Below are 16870 nucleotides of genomic sequence, written 5' to 3'. Positions count from 1 at the left end.
GTATTTGTTTTTAATATTCTCTAATATAATATTTTGTGTTTCAGGTTATTTGGGAGTCGTATAAAATTATTATGCATACTTTGCCTAATTTTTATACGAATGGTCAAAACATATGGCACATGATGAGTCCTCTCATATGTTTTCAAATTGGTGAGTGGCATCTTCCTGACAGGGTGATGAAACAATTCGGTTTTCAGCAGGATGTCCCATTTCCTTGTAATACTGAACCCTTACTGCATGATATTGACCTAAGGACTGGAGATTGGTCCGAAAAAGTTGCACATTTGGTAGTGCGATGGCACTATCATGCAAGGTTTATTGTAGTGGGGGTTTCTCTTGAACAGTTTGACACAGATGTCACTCCATAATATATTCATTGGTATAATAATATCACAAGGCACTACATCACTCGTCGGGAGCAACTGTGGGTCATCTGGTAAATGAATATTATCTAATTATTTTTAACTTAAATTTATTTTAAATATTGTCTAATTGTTTTATAATTCACAGAGATCGAACAACCGTAGATTCCGTGAGGTTGCGAATGATCCGAACCAAGTTCTTACTATATGTAGTGACAACCAAAGCTATATGGAGGAAATTCATTATATGTACGATATACCTATTGTTCCTTCACCAGCTTCTAGACGTAGAGGACCTGTTCGGGAAGAGGATGAGTTTGATGAGGTTGCACATAATGTGGAAGAGTTGCCCCCTATGATGCAGACGCAGAGTCAAACTGATTATGTTAGTCCGATGATGATGATGCCAACATTTGGTTCAGAACATTATGACTCAGAGGCTGGTCCTTCGTCTTCATACGTGCATGGACATGGCCAGGGTCGTGGAGAGCATAATGAATATTTATATTATGAAGCGCCTGTAGAGGTACTAGAGCAACATCAAGAAGAACCCGAGCAACCTCAAGTTCGAAGTCGACGATGATAACCAGCTCGAAATCGACGACGTCCGCCTTGTGGGACACATTGATTTTTGTAATTATTTTTATATAAATGATATATTTAATTTACATTTTTTAATTTTTATGAAATATTATTTTTTTAATTTATTATTTTTATATATTATGAATAATAATTATTTTGATATAGAAGCTTTTAAATGTCACTGACATAAATAATAACATCAGATAGTCTAAATCGAAAAAGTTAGGTAAAAAAAAACTTCAATATTTAAATTTACATATTTTAGATAATAATTTGGGGACATAATAAATCAAATCAACACTCAAAACCTTCACAAGCAAGTCTATAAATAAGATTAATTGATATAAAGAACAAAAATTTTAATCACAGTAATGAGGTCAATAGTTTAAAAGATTTTACAATAATGATCTTGGATTCCTTTTGTACATTTGGTTCCAAGATTTTGATGGAGTTTTTTTTTAATTTTTTTTTTAAATAATAATAAAATATTTTTAGAAATTGTTTTTATAAAATGAAAAATTAAAAAAAAAAGGAAGAAAGAAAGAAGAAGGTGGAATGGGGAATTAAATAAAAAAAAAAAAAGAAAAATTTGTACGGATATCTCACTCTCGCTAACATCTCGCTCTCGCTCTCGTTCTCAGGATCTCACTCTCACTCTCAAGATCTCGCTCTCACTCTCAAGATCTCGCTCTCGTACTCAGGATTTCGCTCTCTCGAACTCTCGCTCTCTCTCAAAATCTCACTCTCTCTTACTCTTCCCTCTTTCGTTCTCTCCAAATACAAAATTATTTATAACACATTAAATAATTATGAGTGTTGTGAGGAAGGTCTTTTGTTCTCTCCACATCAAATCACTTGAGATGAAAAAACTACCATTCATAAAGTTTCCAAAAAAGAAAAAAACTGGAAACTCCCAAGCTTGAAGCTTCGTGCCAGATATGTACCAATGAATGGGTTAGAAAGAATAACATATCAAGCTGGAAACTCCCAAGTTAAAAAGAAAAAAACTGGAAACTCTCGCTCTCTCTCTTAGTCTTCCCTCTTTCGTTCTCTCCTAATACAAAATTATTTTTAACACATCAAATAATTATGGGTGTTATGAGGAAGGTCTTCGAAGGAGGGTATTTCGTTCTCTCACATCAAATAATTATGAGGAAGGTCTCCGGAATGATAATTAAACAGACTTAATAATAATGTTAGGGAAAGGTCGAGGGTTCAAAGTTCGACGTATAAAAAATACGAAAGGGGAAGGGCGAGGGTTCAAAATTCGACCTGTATATGTCGAATTTTCAACCCTTGACTTATTTAAAAAAAAAATAAAAAACAACAATATTTTTACAAATAGTTTGAAAACAACAATATTTTCCTAAATAGTTTCTAAAAGGACAATATCCTTTTAATTTTTCCTGACTTTTAGAGTTAATTTTGGATGATTATATCATTTTTGTTTATTTATATCCTATTTTTATATATTTTTTCCTATTTTCAAAGTTACTTTAATTATGGGGAGAAAAAAAATACATTTATTATATAGAAAGAAAATGCATTTAATATAAATTTTCTCATTTATCAATAAGACAGAGAAAATACATTTTTTGTAATTTGTTCTATTTTTCAATTTTTTAAAAAATGCATTTAATGAAATTTTATTTTCTATATACTTGGTTTTCACGTATCAACTTATTGCCTTTTTATTTTTATTTTTATGGATTAATGGTTATTTTAAATATACCTTAGAACATTTTTTACGAATTCATAGTTATTAAATATACCTTAAAACATTTTGTTAGGTATTTGAAAATATTCTAACAAATATATGAAATATACTACAGTTTATAAATTAGAGATTGACTAAATATTGAACATAAATCACAATATAAATCAATATATAAAATACACCACAATATATAAATCTTCATAAATTTCATTTACACCATAGTATATATATCTTAATACATGAAGTTAATATATATATATATATATATATATATATATATATATAAAATCTCGTTTATATCAAATAAATAAATATATACTACAGAATATATTAAATTTCCACCAGAAGCTAAAAAAAAGTACATATATATCATAGTATATATAAAAAGTAGGAAAAAAAAACAAAACTAAAAGTTGACTCGGGTCTGTCGTTCGTATACGCCGAGTCCCGACGTTGTTAATTTACTTTGAGTCCATCGTCGCCTGTTCATTTGCTTTGAGTCTGCTATCGCTGTTCATTTGCTCCAAATCATTGTCGTTCGTCTACTCTGAGTCCACCATCACCGTTCTTGTCATCCCATGCTCGTCCCGTTGCTAAATCGCCCTATGCCATCCATCTTCCATTTGTAAGTCACATTGTCGGAAGGAGAAAAGAGAGAGAGAGGAGGAAGAAATAACCTTGAAGCACGAAGGGAGAGAATATATGCATGGGGAGAAAGAATATGCATGTGCATGGGGGAGAAAGAATAATATATATATAAAATGTAAATGATGACTAAATTGTAAATAGTCACTGATATTAGTGAAAATAGGGGAGACCAATAGATCTTTTTTGTAAGAAAAATAAAAAAATGAAATGTTCAAGACCTTAATGTAATATGAACTTTTTTTAGGCCTTTTATGTAGGAATCCCTTTTAAATTAAATAAATATTTAGCCTTAATATCTAAAAAAAAATTAGAAAAAATATAATTAAATTGCAAGTTTAATCTCTAATCTTTCACATTTGTATCAAATAAGTTCATAAACTTTAAACTTATAATATGTCCTCAAACTTTCACTTTCGTGTCTAAGTATACCTTAACTTTAGAGTGTTTAATCATTTGTGTTGATGCAAAAAAAAAAAAAAAAAAATGGATCAACAGTAAATTTATTTTTTTGGAAGAAATTTGTCTGAGTGTATGAACATTGGTTTTGTGTCTAGCTACACCCACTTTGACGTTCAAGTCAGTCTTTTGTTTCTGAGTAACTAGATAGTGGAAAAACAGTAAGGTATTTGGGCATACATTCGACCAAGGACTTAGGTGGCTTATATAGAATGATAAAGTATAACGGTCACTCAACTCATAATGTCCCTCCTAAATTCTTGGAACTATTGGGTTAATTTGATGGGCGGTTACCTCATTATTACTACAACGAATGCAACACTCAAATTCTAATCATGGTTTTCTTCATGGGTCATTCGTTATGAATATGGACGACTTAAGCTTCAATCGCTCAATTGAGCTCTCCTAGGCCCCTCCAGGCTTTAGTCTCCTCTAAGCTATCTTAAACTGCTTTAGACTTAGGCATCTCATGCCTAAGCTTCCTTATACTCTTCTAAGCCCTCTTAGAGACCCTTGAACTCTCTAATTATGCTTTTCATGCCTAGGTCTTTTTTAGATTCTCCTAGGCTCATCACGTCTAGGCTTCTCTAAGCACTCATAGGTTGTTCGAGACTTAGGCTTCTCATGCCCAAGCTTTCTTATACTATCCTAGGCTCCTCTAAGCTCACCTTATGAATCTCACTGAGCTCTCCTAGGCTACTCTAGTCTTAGGCTCTTCATGTCTAAGCTTCCTTAGACTCTCCTAGGCTCCTCCAAGCTCAGCTCATGAGTCCTCTCAAGCACTCTCGTGAACTCTCCTCATGGGTCCCACTGAGCTCTCTGTAAGCTCTCTTAGACTTCCCTATGGGTCCTCTTGAACTCTTTGCTAGGCTCTTTTGAGCTACAATAGACACTCTCCTAAGCTTTTTTAAGCTCCATTAAGCTTACCTCATCGGTCAAATTGAGCTCTCTCTAAGTTGTCTTATGCTCCCCATAGGTTCTCTTGAACTCTCTCCTAGGCTCCTCTAAGCTTACTTCATGAGTGCCATTGAGCTCTTTCTAAGGTCTCTTAAGCTCTCCCATGGGCCCTCTTGAGCTCCTCTCCTAGGCTCCATTAAACTTACCTCATGGGTCCAACTAAGAATTGTCACACAACAATTTGTCTTTACATTTTTTTGGGTAAGTCTTTTAGTTTTCAATTTTGTATCTAATAAATCATTGACTTATTTGACAGTATTTAAGATTCACATGAACCTAGCTATTAGGCATAAAATTGAGAGTTATGTTGAATGATACACAAATTTTTAATTTTATATCTGATAACTTTGTTAATTTAATATATGTATGTATGTATGTATGTATGTATGTATGTATGTGCTAGGTAATCTATTAGATATAAAGTTAAATGTCTAGAGACTAACTCTATCATTTAACCAAAAAAAAAAAAAAAAAAAAACAATTGAACTAATGGTAGAATTGAAATTTCACAAAGAGATTTTAATCGATGTTATTTGTTGATGGTTGTCCGAGGTAAGGCATAAGCGCACCACCGGTATTGCACATATATGTAATTGAGAGTCCGATGATAAGCCTTATAAATAGTCCTACACCAACCGCCTCAAGGGATAAGCAAATTTTCTATACCTAGTTGAGTTAAAAACTTCATGTGCTAACTTATGCATCGGAGTATACTCCACTCTGTACCAAGCTAATACAAGTTCTTTTGTAGCTCACCTCGAGTGAGGTGTTAGGACCATATGAGGGGACCAGAGAACACTCTAGGGCTTGTGTGGGTTTCCGTGCCAACATTATTTATAATGAAGAAACAACTTTACGTTGTTATTTTCCTCTAATCGAAATATATAAAGTGTATTATAGTAATATGAGATTGTAATTTAGAAATAAAATTTTGAATTAATTATGGAGATGAATTGGTGGATCCTTCTAAACTAAAGAGAATGGAAAGAAATCAGCAGCCTCGGTCTTCTATTATTTACGCAACCGAGGTTATAAAAAAAAAAAAAAAAAAACAAAAGAACTATTAACAAATATGGATTCCAGTAAAAGAAAAAAAAAAACTTTCGAAAAGTTGTGACAAATTCTGGAAAATCTAAGCCATATGATTTGTTCTAAATTTGATAATTTGGGATCGGCTCCACTGGATTATTACAGGTAGGTTTTGACTTCGTTGTTTTTGATGACGACGACGTCGTATTCTTGCAGCTCTTTTTTTTCTTTGGTTTCTTCGGAAGCTCCAACGACATGTCGGATGCCGATTGGTAACCTATGGAAAGATCAAATTCTGGCCATCAAACACAGAAAGCAAATCCATGTCAAAATTGGTAATTAATTAACCTTAATCCCTTCGAAAATTTAATAGGATTATTTTTTAAAATTACAAACCTTGTGAATGAGTGGACCAATGAGTAAGAGCAGTTACTGCGGTTGAACTCGAATCCCTTCGTTCACTCACGTCACCAGCTTTAAATTCATTCATCTGTGTTATTATTATTTTTCAAACAAGGGATGAAAATTATACATCCGAAGAGCAAATATATATATATATATATATATATATATATTTTGAAAAAAAGAAAATAATAAGAGAAAGATCATATACCCAACTAGGAGCCGAAGCGGATAGAGATGAACTATCCAACCCGATATGAGCTACATGCTTCACATCGGTCGGATATCCGATTTCTATCTCACGATCTTTCACCACTACAATCATAAGCTTTTGAGTTTAGTAGTGATTTAATAAAATTTAAAAAGGAAAAAGAAAATGATAGCAAGAGAGAGATATAATTACCGAAAATTTGAGTGATGTATTTGAAACTTTTGTAAATTCCTTTCATTTTGGAAGACATAGTTGAGTGAAGATGAATTGCTATGGTAAAATAATGGGAGAATTTAAAATGGAATAAGGAACAAAGAGAAATAACATTGCTATATTACAGGGGTTGTTCATAGGAACATATTCATTTTGGTTTAGAGGAAATTTTTGGATTCAACAAAACCCAGATCATCGAATTAGAATTAGAGAAAATTAAAGGCTATAATAAAAAAAGAACTGAAGAAAGAGAGGTGTTGAGAAAAATAGAGGATTGAGAATTAAATTAGAAAATATAATGAAAAAGATAATGAGTGGTGGAACGAGAGAAAAGCGCTGCCATATATCATTTCAAGACATTATGGGAAAATTAAAAGGCTACATTTAATATCTTCAAATTGCAGAATCCGCCATAATATATAGTCAAAATGGATCTAAATTTCTAATTAAACAAATTCTAATAATCTTTTTCTTTGATTCCCGTTACGTCTTCCACCATCTTTTAAACTTATTTTAATTCCTTTTTTTTTTTCGTGCATACCATATGGATAATCATCAAATCAAGTTTTTTTTAATATATAAATAAATATCCCACTCAAAGATTAATCCACTTTTTTCGAATAAACGAGGGGAAATGATTTTGTTTGTTATACTGAAAAATTCCACTCATTGCTTTTGGGATTCCCCTAGATAATTGGAAGCACGTCGTTATTTTAAAATAATAATAATAATTGGTGTTTTCCGAAATGAGAAATGATGCTACCCACTTGAGAATTAAAGATAATAAGATCTATCGTCTTCAATCGGATTTGGGCCATGTATATTGGGAAGCATGATCTCATTCTATGTGTGTTTTTTTTAAAACCCACTATTTTAGAAACTAAATTACATTCTTTTTATTTTTTAATCACTACCCACAGCTCATAATATTTATTAATTTATATTTGTAGTATGTTTGATTTTGTTTTTTAATTTTATTTTATTGTCGGGTGTATGTTTGAACTTTCAAAGTATATTACATGTTAGTGATTCCTTAATCTTCAAATATGCTTTTAATAGCTCACTTTAATGTTTGTCATTGACAAAATATTAATGTGTAACTATTTGGTTTTTTTATTTTTTTAAAAAATTAAATCTATATCATTACAATAATTTGCATCTTTTTGAAGTATATAGTTGAATTCTTAACCAAATTCCTAAAACAAAAGCAATTTTTTGAAAATTGCTTTTTTTAGTTCTCAAGTTTTGGTTTGATTTTTTAAACCATTTGTGAAAAATTAGATAACAAATGAAGAAATTTGGAAGAGAGGATAGTGTCAATATACTTAATTTAAAAAAAAAATGGTTACCAAACGAACCAAATTATTTGTCCTCCGGGTTGATTAGTGAATTAGGGAAATCCCAAGACAAAATGAAAATATAAATTTTCACTTTTTGGAAAGTGAACCAGATAATTATCCATACTAAACTGGATTAATAAGTCGTTAATTATAATTTTACATCATAGATTTATGTTTTTATTTTTTTTATTGCCTAACAAAACAACGGCGACAAAGAAAAAGAAAAAAAAAAGAAGATCCAACCGTTGATCACAAGAACTAGGATAAAAGTCATTGAGAAGACATAATGTGAAGTTTGTTATTGACAAAAACAAACGTTAATTTGATTATTATTATTATTATTTTTGGTATTGTGGGGTAGATATTTGAACTTTCAAACTACATTTGAAGTCAAGTGATTCCTCAATTTGAAATATGCTTGTATTGGTTTTTTTTTTTAATTTATTATTTATTATTTATAATGTAATTTTTGTTATTTTCAAAACATTAAATTATCTGTTTGGTTCCGTTTGACGAATCCAATCCTTAAAAAAGGTCCAAAATGAATATTGTCTTATCGTTTGAGACTTAAAAATTGTCTTTTTGCTTATGTTATCATCAGCAAAAAATACAGAAACATCTTTAATATATCTTTTTTCCAGTTGCAAGAGTCATCACAAAAAATGTTGGGTTTTCACTGAATATGGTGTTCAAAAGGTGGATTTTCATCGGAGGAGGGGTTACTAGAATCGCCTTCCACCACTGTGAACTAGATGATTTGCTTTAGTAATTTCACACAAATATGACACAAGTAAAAAGACAAAAATCTAGAAATTTAGAAAGTAGGGTAGATTTTTCTATGTCCTTCGAAGTTCGAAATACGAGCATCATTCTTCCTTTCATTGTTATCTTTTCAAAATAAAAATACAAATAAAAAAGAAAAGAAAAGAAAATATGTTTGGTATACTTACTTTAAAAACAATTAAAAAATGACCTGTTTTGAAAATGTTGTTTCCATTGGTTTTTACTTTTGTTTTAAAAAATAAAAAAACAGGGGTTCCAACTTTCTTTACTAAAAAAATAAAATAAAATAATAGAGAGGGTTTTGTCAACTAAATCACAACTCATTATTAAGTATTTAAAATTATTTCCGTTTAAGTTTACAAAACACATATTAACCTTTTGTGCATTTTAATTTTCACAACTAAACACAAATTTCAAATTTCAATCCAAATTTAAGATTTTAGATTGGAACCAAACACATTTTGAAATATAGTGAAAAATAAATTCAGGGCCATGTTTCTTCACTTTTTGGAAAATCTGCTAGATATCTACACAAAATATCATTAGTGAGTCGTTAATCATAATTATAGAACATAGATTTATCTTTTTATTTTTATTTTTTTCCAATTTCATTACCACAACAACCACAGCAAAAGGAGATTCCAACCGTTGATCAGTAACGCACACAATCACAGCCCTGGGATAAAAGTGGCTCCTGAGGGGCCCAGCCATTCACCTCCTTGTATAAGCGAATCCACCGTGAATTTTTGGGCCTCAGATGGGCTCGTTATGACATGGTAACCGGCCCACTTCACTCGCTTGCTAACATCAGAGCCCGGCCCATTATTGGAATACTCACCGTAATAGAGCGTCTTCAATGCAAAGTCCCCATTCCATTCGGCCCAGCCCGCTGGTTGAATAAGATCGCCAATTGTCGACTGCATGACGACGGTCCTCGAATACTCCTTCCATGGCCGCCCCAAATATGTCTTAATCGATTGCTTAACGGGCTCCAGATCTGAGCTTGCCACAATTTCACATTTCTGGATCGAACTTCCCGTGTTCTGATTTGGGTCCATTCGGCCTTGCGCCGTCACCATGTTGGCCTGGTTGCTCATCGGCCGTCGAGGCTCTATTTTACAGTTCTGTAACACGACGGCGGCGTTGCCGAATATGAAGTCGACAGTGCCGGTGATGGTGGAATCTCGGTAGAATTGACGGTTGGAATGTGTGTAGAGAGTGTCTTGATAAGCGTCGATACGACACCGGTTTATGACGGATTGATCTGCTCCGACCCGAAGTGCCACCGCTTGGTGCTTTTCCGGTCCGGCGGTGTTCTGGAACCAAATGTCTTGGGCTATAAACCCATCTCCCACCGCAGCTGGATCATCAAATTAAACAAAAGGAAAGTTAGGTTATAAGTGATGGCAAGATTAGGAGGGAAAACAGCAAGGTTTGTCATATTCTTACCTACCGTTGCAGATTTGAAAGTTGTTGATCCATCAACGACGTTGAGGCTACCGGTGATAATGGTGGAATCCATTCCATCTCCAACGATCATCACATTCTTTTTCTTCTTTCCCACTTCCACTTTTTCCTTATAGATACCCTTCTTCACATATATAACAATTCTGTTCTTGCTTTTATCTGGAACTGATTCAACCGCCTCAGTCACCGTCATGAAATTCCCACTCCCATCCTTCGCCACCACGATATTCGCTTCCATTTCTTTCCCCGGAACCCCCAACAGTCTCCGATCTCCTTTCTTCAACCAACTCGGATACCCATTTACCCTTTTCTCCAACTCCCCCATATTTTCAATTTCCGATTCCCAAATCGAAACAAACATCCCCAACGAATTTCTCCCTCTCATAATCAACTCTTCGAGCCCTAAATCCATGGCCGCCGCTCTGGATACTGAATTCTCGACCTCATCCCAGCACGTGATGTGGTTCGTCAGCACGCTACTCAGCCATGTGTGAGCATTTTCGATTGAGCCGCTCGTCCTGTTCTTCAAAGCCGAAACAGAGTCTATGATTCGGCTGTTTGAGATCTCCATAAACTCGACACAATCGGCCAAAGCTGCTTCACCGCGTGGGTTATTGATTCTCTGGCTGAGATCTTTGGCTCTGTCGATTGTGTTAATTACTTTAGGAATGGATTTCCTCAGGAAAGATTGTAAGAAATGACCCCTGTTCGTGGTTTTGATTTCTCGAGGAAAGGGAAATTCTGAGGCGGCCATTTCAATGCAGGATGATGGGTTGTATGCCTTGTGGCATAGGTTGTGAAGGAAGGAGAGATCATTTTCAGATGAGTTTGATTTGATGAATTTGTTGGTAATGAAAATGGCTGAGCACAAAACTGCAGCAAAACAGAGGATTGTGGGGATGGTTTTGGAGCGGGAAGTTTTGGGGGGTTGAAGAAGTGGCTGATGGGTAGCCATGAACAGAACAATCACTAATGCTAGCAAGTGAAGCTTGAAGTGTGCTGAATTAAGCTTCACCCACCAGAGATTTAAATAGGATAATAACAAAGTCAAGTTCCACTACAGAAATAGTGGCACCACAGTTTTATTTATTGGATTCTGTTGCGATATGATTGTATTTTACTACTCAAATTCAAAATTTGGTACAAAGGTCGTTTTAAATGCTTTTTTGATCAATGAAATTCGATTTGAGTATTTAATTAAAGGGAAATATTCAGAAGAATTATAACATGTAATTATTAGACATTGATGCTTTACAGCGTTGAGTGTAATGGGTTTTGGGGCTCATGATTAGGCAGAACTTTTTCTTTTATTTTTGTTGAGGTCTGATCTGACCAAACCTCACACAAACACATGCACTACTTTTTCCATTATTCTTAATGGAGTCAAAGAAGTGAATTTGTGTATTGGTTTGGATTGTCGGAGTATAAATGTTATGGTAGTCAAAAGAAATACCGACAAAAGGAAGAGGACGTAAGGAAAAATATGAAATTATGGACTAATTGGAGTAGATTTTGATTTGCCAAAGCAAATGGAAACTATTTTTTTTTTTTTGGCCAAATTAAGATACATGTTGGACACAACGTGTCACAGTCTTACTTCTTCAATACTTAGATATTGTGCTTTGTGGCATCATTGGACCTTAAGCTAAGTTGTTCCATGAGGCCTCTAAAGGAATGTGTGTTTCGTGAGTTCAAATTGTGTTATGTTTATTCATGCAGATATATTCTTGAAGTTAAATATTAGAAAAATGTTTGTGGACATGTTTGAGTTAACTTTCTAGGTGTCTATAAGTGTAAAAAAGTGTTTACCAACACTTGAAAGTCAATCCAAACATGTCATATTTTAAAGGATTTTAGTGTTCAAGTAACATAATGTGATCTTATAGCTCATTTGTTACATCTACAAATAACACAATTTCAAATAAAAATTTATGAAAATTTTTATTAATTTTTATCTTATAGCTCATTAGATACATTTACTAACAACATAAGATTTACAAAGATGGCGGCAAAACTTTTACCAAATATCATAACAATTATAAGTTTAGTCTATGAACTTTTTCGTTTGTGTTTATTTGATCTCTAAACTTTACAAAATGTCTAATATATCTCTAAATTTTTTTGCTTGTATTTATTTGGTAGGGTAGGCAATCATTCAGTTAGCATTCGTTTAGACTCAAACTGACACCGACTACCAATCTATCAGTTTTGATCAGTTGGTGGTCATCAGTTTTAGAAAAATCTATGAGTCGACTGACTAACCAATCGATTTCAATCATTTTTTGGAAGGAAACTTCATCAAAGTAATAGATTAGCAGGATTCCAGAGATCAGTGTATTCTAAACATAGATCTAATCTAATCAAATGCAGAATGAAGGATCAAATGCAGATTCATTCAACTTTGTGCTAGAGAGCAAAACAAACTCACCAGGACCAGGGAGCCACACCCCTTTTTATATAAAGTGATAGGAATATTAATTAGGATAAAATTAAAAATATTCCTGGAAAATATACGGTTTGTTGGTTTACGCTATCCTTCTATATTTTCTTCATTATCAAGTTCCTATCACACTAGTCCATCAAAACTAAGTGAACGTATGCCCATCATATGAACATAGACGTCCAAAAGGAACAACAAGTAAGTCGCACATTGTTAGACCACCAATCATATTGAATATAGTACAAGGGGTAATAAAGAGAAAACACGTCTGGGGAATGGGGACCACAGTTAGTTAGGGAAAAAGGAGAGGCATATATGTGAGGGAAAGGGTAGGAATAAGGGGTCTGGTCACTTTGATGTAGGGAGCCTTCTCTCGATTGTGTAAGAAAGAGGTAGTAGTTGGTCATTGTTCTCTTTGTTCTTCTAATCTTGTAACAACCATTGACTAATTTTTTTTATTGAATAAAACTTCTTGAGTTGGTGTCCTATCAGATTGGTATCCAGAGCATCAACGTGGAAAAAATTGGTAAGATGGCTCGGAAGAGATTTGAAGAGAAATGGGAGGTGTTCGATCATGAAATTTCTAGTATTCAAATAGAAATTCATAAGTTACCATCAATTGAAGAGAATTCGACATCATTAGTCAAAAGCATCAAGCTATTAGGAGTTGAGGTGGAAAAACATCAAAAGATGTTGATATTGTATGTTGCGGAGATGGCGAAAGGATGTTTGCAGTGTCTGGAACAGTTTGACGAGTTCGGAAGCAAAGGGGATTTTGAAAAAGTGATTGGAGAGATTGTGGATGCATTAACGAATGTTGCAAAGTCGATAGTAGAATTAGTGACAAATGATCGAAGTAAGTTTAAGAAGGTAGAAAAACCGATCTTCAATGAAACGAATCTTGACTCGTGGTTGCTTAGAGTCGATCGCTACTTTTAGATTCATAAATAGAAGACGACGGTGGCTGTAATCAGCTTTGAGAAAGCCGCATTGGGTTGGTATCCATCCAAAGAAAAATGTGGGTCATTCAAGGATTGGAAAGATTTGAAGCAGAGATTACTTGTTCAATTTCGATCAATAAGAGATGGATCGATCTATGGACGCTTTTTGGCGATTAAACAAGAATTGACGGTAGAAGATTATCGAAACCTTTTCGATAAGCTAGTGGCGCCATTATTGCATTTGTTGAATAATGTTTTAGAAAAAAACTTTCATGAATGGGCTAAATCCATGAATCAAGGGTGAAGCGGAGTGTTGGGAGCTCGTTGGGCTTGCACAAATGATGTTGGCCCAATGTGTGGAGAATCGCAAATTAACACGGCTTGAGGCGAGCCTAGGCAAACAAACCGAAGGTAAGGCCTAATCTATTGTTAGTAGCGTTAAAACTAATGTTCCTATTTGTTGCAAAAGATGGAGGAAAACAAATTAAAACTGCACCGATGAGAACGATTATGCTAAGAGGAGTGGCAACTACTGGTAATTAATGAGAAAGATCAATTAAAAGCTTGTTTGATGCTGAATTTCAAGCTAGGAAGGAGATGGGCTTGTGTTTTAGATGCGATAAGCGATATATGGGGGTTCATCGATGTAAAGTTCATGAATAGAGAGTACAAATTTTGGTGGTTCGAGCGAATGAAAAGGAAGTGGAATTGATTGATGATGTCGATCAGCCGAAACAACAAGTGGAATTGAAAATGCTTAAGATGGACGAAAAATTGAAATCGGTGGCGGAATTATCAATTAATTCAACGATAGGGTTGAGTAATCCTAGTACGATGAAGTTAAAAGGAAGATTAAAGGCGGACAAATGGTAGTTTTGATCAATTGTGGAGCAACTTATAATTTCGTATCGTAAAGGTTAATAACTCTTCTGCAATTGCCAATGGTTGAAACCTCCAATTATGGTGTGATCCTAGGTTTTGGTTTTGTAGTAAGAGGGAAGGAATTTTGTAATTCGGTGGAATTATCAATCGGAGAATGGGTGATGCGAGATAGTTTCCTTCCTTTGGAGTTAGGAGGAGTCAATATAATTTTAGGAATGCAATGGCATTCTCGGGGTTACTAAAGTTGATAGTCGTAACTAAAACTTTTAGTCAAGGGAATCAAACGACTGTGGATTTAACTAAGGCTCACGTGAGTCTTAGGAGTATGATGAAATCATGGACTGATTTGGATCAAGGATTCTCGATCGAGTGTTGAACAATGGAAGGGGAAGTATCACTGGTCGAATGGTATGGCGTGGATGAAGTTTATACCGTGTCTGAATCTATACCAACATTGTTAGAGAAGTTTGAAGATGTCTTTTATTGACTAGAAGAGTTACCACCGAGGAAGAGCATTGAACATCATATACATTTGAAAAAAGGTATTAATCTTATGAATGTTGGACCGTATTGTTATACTTACCATCAGAAGGAGGAAATGGAGAAGCTGGTGGATGAAATGTTGTCTTCAGGTGTCATAAGGCCACGTACCAACCCGTATTCAAGTTCAGTCCTGTTGGTTTGAAATAAGAATAGGGGTTGGAGGTTTTGTATAGATTATAGAGCTCTCAACAATGTCACAATTCCTGACAAGTTTCCAATTCAGTTATTGAAGAGTTATTTGATGACTTGAATGGTGCATGAATGGTTTCTAAAATTGATTTTGATGTAAAAAAGAATAGGGGTTAATTGGGTAATTAGATAATATTCTAGGTTAATTCCCTTTTTACCCCTACTTATAGTAAAACTCTATAAATAGGAACTTTTCTCACTTGTATGAAACACATTATTCATTCTAATAAAAGATCAACAATCTTGATTCTTGGAGAGAATTCTCCTTTTATCTTCTTTTAAGCTATATCAAATTGGTATCAGAGCAACCGTCTGGGCCAAGATTGACGGACGCTGGTGCATGACCGGGAAACTCTTGACGACGTCGATCTCAAAAGGGAGCTTTGTGAGTTGTGCTCGTTGACAAACAACACACATCTAATTAGGGAGAACCCTTGAAATTCCAAGAAAGAACAAAGAAACCAAAGATTTTTCAAGATTTTGCAAAAATGGACTATTACCGACCAAAGAAGGTGTCCAAGAAAAAAATACAACAATTGGTATGAAGAAGAAAATCAAATTTACTTCCAAAAACAGTGCTAGAATTCTGACTCAAGTTATTCCGAAGAGGGATTTCAACACACTAATTTTGTCCATGCTCGATTTTTTCAAAGAATCTATCATTATCCACATTGGAAATTTGATTCTAGTGATTCCAATGATGTTTTAAGGGCAACTTGGGACGGAATAAAAAGGCGACGATATCGGGAAAAGGGCCCAACGATCCAATCAAACCCATTTTTCAAGATATCAACATAAAGATTGGGAGTTAGATGAATTAAAGAATCATCAAGAACGGATTTTTACAGCCCAAGAAAAACGTTCAAGACTCAAAATTACTCTTTTGGTTATGAAACACGATCAAGAAAGGTTGATTCAAGAGAATCAATGGATGAGTCCTATACCCATCATGTGATTAAAACATATTCAAGAATCCAACAAAATGACTACTTAGATCCTGTAGCATTGGAGGAAATAAAGAAAACAATAAAAGAAATCCAACGTTCATTGGGGAAAATGATTCAACATATTGATCAATTATCAATTCATTTGCAAGAGTTCAAGAACGGACTGATTTCATATACCGAAGAAAAAAACAAGAGAATCACAGATAGAAAATTTTCAAATAGAAAATCTTGAAGATAAGATTGAAGAAAAACAAGAATTTGAAGATGTTGATTGGGAAATAGTTTCAAGTGAAGAAGAAAAATCCAACGAAAAAGATGGAAACGAAGTATTAAACACCGAGCAAAAATTGAACAAGGAACAATGACACACTGATTGTGGTGAAAATGGATCACCAAATTGCTAAAGAACTTGAAGCAAATGATAAAGAACACGTGATTCTTGAACATTTTCCTTCGAAGGTGGTTTTTTAGTGATTGGTCCTTTGAATACGGTTTTGAATGAGTTTGAATGAGACATCTTTTTTGGGTTTATGTCCGATGGAGAAGTTCATCTTTTGATGGCAATATTGGACTTTTTGTCTCGAATTTATACTTTTGATCATACTATTTTTGTTCAAAATATAAGAAGTTGGTTTGGTCATACTCCGTTGAACAAGTTTATTTCATTCCTTGTTTGCTTCATAATTTTTTTCTCTTTAAAACTCGAGGGCGCGTTTTCTTTTTGGAGGGATAGAATGATGTAAAAAGAATAAGGGTTAATG

General features: G+C 34.0%; 2 protein-coding genes across 3 annotated transcripts; both read right to left on the bottom strand.

Moving 5' to 3' along the window:
- Nucleotides 1-5475: 5475 nt before the first annotated feature.
- Nucleotides 5476-6858, bottom strand: LOC120073446 (CRIB domain-containing protein RIC10-like). 2 transcript variants are annotated; one of them, XM_090312433.1, is made up of 4 exons: nucleotides 6557-6858; nucleotides 6365-6468; nucleotides 6148-6241; nucleotides 5476-6028 (listed from the first exon to the last, which is right to left on the bottom strand). In XM_090312433.1, the coding sequence occupies exons 1-4, from the start codon at nucleotides 6612-6614 to the stop codon at nucleotides 5874-5876; spliced, it is 411 nt and encodes a 136-aa protein (XP_090168559.1). In that variant the 5' UTR covers nucleotides 6615-6858; the 3' UTR covers nucleotides 5476-5873. The 2 variants fall into 2 exon arrangements, with proteins under 2 accessions (XP_090168559.1, XP_038882223.1); XM_039026295.2 differs by having other exon boundaries at nucleotides 5490-6046; nucleotides 6557-6854.
- Nucleotides 6859-9260: 2402 nt separating this feature from the next.
- On the bottom strand, nucleotides 9261-11358 carry PMEPCRA (methylesterase PCR A). The gene is made up of 2 exons (XM_039025742.2): nucleotides 10150-11358; nucleotides 9261-10060 (listed from the first exon to the last, which is right to left on the bottom strand). Exons 1-2 carry the CDS (start codon nucleotides 11120-11122, stop codon nucleotides 9369-9371), a joined length of 1665 nt encoding a protein of 554 aa, XP_038881670.2. The 5' UTR covers nucleotides 11123-11358; the 3' UTR covers nucleotides 9261-9368.
- Between the last annotated feature and the right edge of the window lie 5512 nt (nucleotides 11359-16870).

The sequence above is a fragment of the Benincasa hispida genome, chromosome 3 (genome assembly GCF_027475165.1).
Source record: "Benincasa hispida cultivar pf3 chromosome 3, pf3_genome.v1.1, whole genome shotgun sequence".
In the NCBI taxonomy this organism is placed as follows: Eukaryota; Viridiplantae; Streptophyta; class Magnoliopsida; order Cucurbitales; family Cucurbitaceae; genus Benincasa; species Benincasa hispida.
The sequence above is the reverse complement of the archived record's forward strand: the minus strand, read 5'-3'. Positions and strand labels throughout refer to the sequence as shown.